At 42.8% G+C, this 2,846-nt stretch overlaps 1 protein-coding gene across 1 annotated transcript; it reads left to right on the top strand.

The window, feature by feature from the left end:
* The first annotated feature begins 769 nt into the window (after positions 1–769).
* Positions 770–2,139, top strand: LOC109569320 (olfactory receptor 10A5). The gene has a single exon (XM_019974656.2). It carries the CDS (start codon positions 895–897, stop codon positions 1,846–1,848), a length of 954 nt encoding a protein of 317 aa, XP_019830215.2. The 5' UTR covers positions 770–894; the 3' UTR covers positions 1,849–2,139.
* The last annotated feature ends 707 nt before the right edge of the window (positions 2,140–2,846 follow it).

Raw genomic sequence — 2,846 nt, 5'->3', positions numbered from 1 at the left:
CCTTCCTTTGCATCTCACTGCCACATCTTCTACTACTTTGAGTCACGTCAAAACAAAACATGATAAAACAGTTGACTTTTTCTACTCTATACCCTCTCAAATACTCTTAGTGTTTGCAGTCCTTAAATGCGTGCTGCTGCTGCTGCTAAGCCGCTTCAGTCGTGTCTGACTCTGAGCGACCCCATAGACAGCAGCCACCCGGCTCCCCGTCCCTGGGATTCTCCAGGCAAGAACACTGGAGAGGGTTGCCATTTCCTTCTCCAATGCATGAAAGTGAAAAGTGAAAGGAAAGTCATTCAGTCATGTCCGACTCAGCGACCCCATGGACTGCAGCCTACCAGGCTCCTCCATTCATGGGATTTTCTAGGCAAGAGTACTAGAGTGGGGTGCCATTGTCTTCTCCACCTTAAATGCGTACATAAAGGTAAATCCTACTTTGGCAGTAGATGGAGAATATAAACACCATGAATCTTTACAGAAGGGGGGATATATAATAGGTACAAATGGAAAATTTCTACTGTTTTTCGATCTGACTCCACTCCATTGCTTCAGGACCCATCTCACTTAACCCCACTACAAAGGGATTAAATGTGCAGCAGAAAATGAATGTGTATAGATTTGATCCAAGTTGTTTTAGTAAATATGGTAACAAAGTAGAAAATGGATCATAAAGAATAAGAGTGGGGAAGGATGAGACATTGCGCATTTCAGAACTCAGACTCCATTCTTTCTTCCTTGTGTTGATTCTTAGATAGTACAAGGCACTTTCTGTTACAACTGAGATCCTGATTGTGCTTTTTTCCTGACACTAAGAAAGAGTCTGAAAACAAATCCAGAATCTGACTCTTCCAATCAAGAGTCTCTCTCCATGACCACACCTCCATTCATTTATCAATGGCTGAAGGAAACTGGACAAGAGTAAGTGAGTTTATCCTCGTCAGTTTCTCTTCCTTACCTACTGAAATACAATCACTGCTCTTCCTGACATTTCTAGTCATCTACCTGGTCACTCTGCTGGGAAACAGCCTCATCATTCTGGTTACCTTGGCTGACCCCACGCTGCACAGCCCCATGTACTTCTTCCTCAGGAACTTGTCCTTCTTAGAGATTGGCTTCAACCTAGTCATTGTGCCCAAGATGCTGGGGACCCTGATTGCCCAGGACACAACCATCTCCTTTCTTGGCTGTGCCACTCAGATGTATTTCCTCTTCTTCTTTGGGGTTTCTGAATGCTTCCTCCTGGCCACCATGGCCTATGACCGCTATGTAGCCATCTGCAGTCCCTTGCACTACCCAGTCATCATGAACCCAAGGACACGTGCCAAACTGGCAGCTGTCTCCTGGTTTCCAGGCATTCCCATGGCTACTGTGCAGACCACGTGGCTCTTCAGCTTTCCATTCTGTGGCATCAACAAGGTGAACCACTTCTTCTGTGACAGCCCACCTGTGCTGAGTCTGGTCTGTGCAGACACAGCGCTGTTTGAGATCTATGCCATCATTGGAACCATTCTGGTTGTCATGATTCCCTGCTTACTGATCCTGTGTTCCTACACTCGCATCACTGCTGCCATCCTGAAGATTCCATCAGCTAAGGGGAAGCATAAAGCCTTCTCTACCTGCTCATCCCACCTACTTGTTGTCTCCCTCTTCTATGTATCTTCAAGCCTCACCTACTTCCGACCAAAGTCCAATAATTCTCCTGAGAGCAAGAAAGTGCTATCACTGTCCTACACTGTTATAACTCCCATGTTGAACCCCATCATCTACAGCTTAAGGAATAATGAGGTGAAGAATGCCCTTGGTCGGACCTTCCACAAGGCTATGGGTGTCAGAAACTGCTTTCTGTAGACATTTTGAGGTGGAACTATAGTTGTTGTTTTTTATTTTATTTTATTTTATTTAACTTTACAATATTGAATTGGTTTTGCCATATATCAAAATGAATCTGCCACAGGTATACATGTGTTCCCCATCCTAAACCCTCCTCTCTCCTCCCTCACCATTAGAAAGATGGAACTAAAGGTTATTAAGTGAGGAACAATCAATTCCATGTTTGGGATTCCTCTCTACCTCTGTTTTCATCTTTTCGGAGACAAAAGCCAGCTGGTGAAATGGTTGTTGAAAAGACCAGTGCGGGGAAGGAGCACAGAGGTATAGTCCACCTATCAGTATTATGTGCCATTTTCCTCTGTTTGCCCAATATGGACTTAACCTTCCTTATCTTACTGGTACAAATGCTATTTTGAAACTTCTACAACCAATGTATTCTAAGTATTTACTTTGCTAATGTGCACCAGTGTGGCATACACTGGGGACAGTGTGAAATTTCTTCTGATGCGAACTTGGGGACCAAGAGTCTTCTTGATACTTTACTTTGTGTTCTGCAAGACTGACTCCATCAGGAGAAATAAAGGCATAAATCCCCCATGCATTATTTGTCCCATTTATTCATTTCATTTCACATACGTGAGGCAGTTTTGGCTTTAAATTTGTTTGTATTTAGCATGGTAGAGAAAAGTGGATCACTAATCCCCACAACTATCCTTTCATAACTCCAATATCCTTAATCACCTCCTTTCAAAATATTTTTCTGAGATAGAATTGTCAGAGCTTCCAATTTTCACTCTTGTTCTATATTGAGGTTTTTAAGCTTTGTCGAAGTAATTCCAAATTTTCACAAACTTAATTTCAGGCATGGTGCTGCTTTCAAGCTTGCAATGGATCCTAGCTGTTCCTCTATGTCTTGTTAACAACTCTGTTATGCTTTGCTTCCTTTAGTGCCTTTCGGTTTTCAACCTTTGTGTATGTTGCTGTGAAAGTACAAAAGACCATAAAACACAATTACT

This window comes from Bos indicus, chromosome 15 (assembly GCF_029378745.1).
Source record: "Bos indicus isolate NIAB-ARS_2022 breed Sahiwal x Tharparkar chromosome 15, NIAB-ARS_B.indTharparkar_mat_pri_1.0, whole genome shotgun sequence".
Classification (NCBI taxonomy): Eukaryota; Metazoa; Chordata; class Mammalia; order Artiodactyla; family Bovidae; genus Bos; species Bos indicus.
Note: the sequence above shows the minus strand (reverse complement) of the source record. Positions and strands in the feature narration are given on the sequence as shown.

Coding starts and splice junctions, on each gene's coding strand:
- LOC109569320 (XM_019974656.2), top strand. CDS start 895: ATGGCTGAAGGAAACTGGACAAGAGTAAGTGAGTTTATCCTCGTCAGT.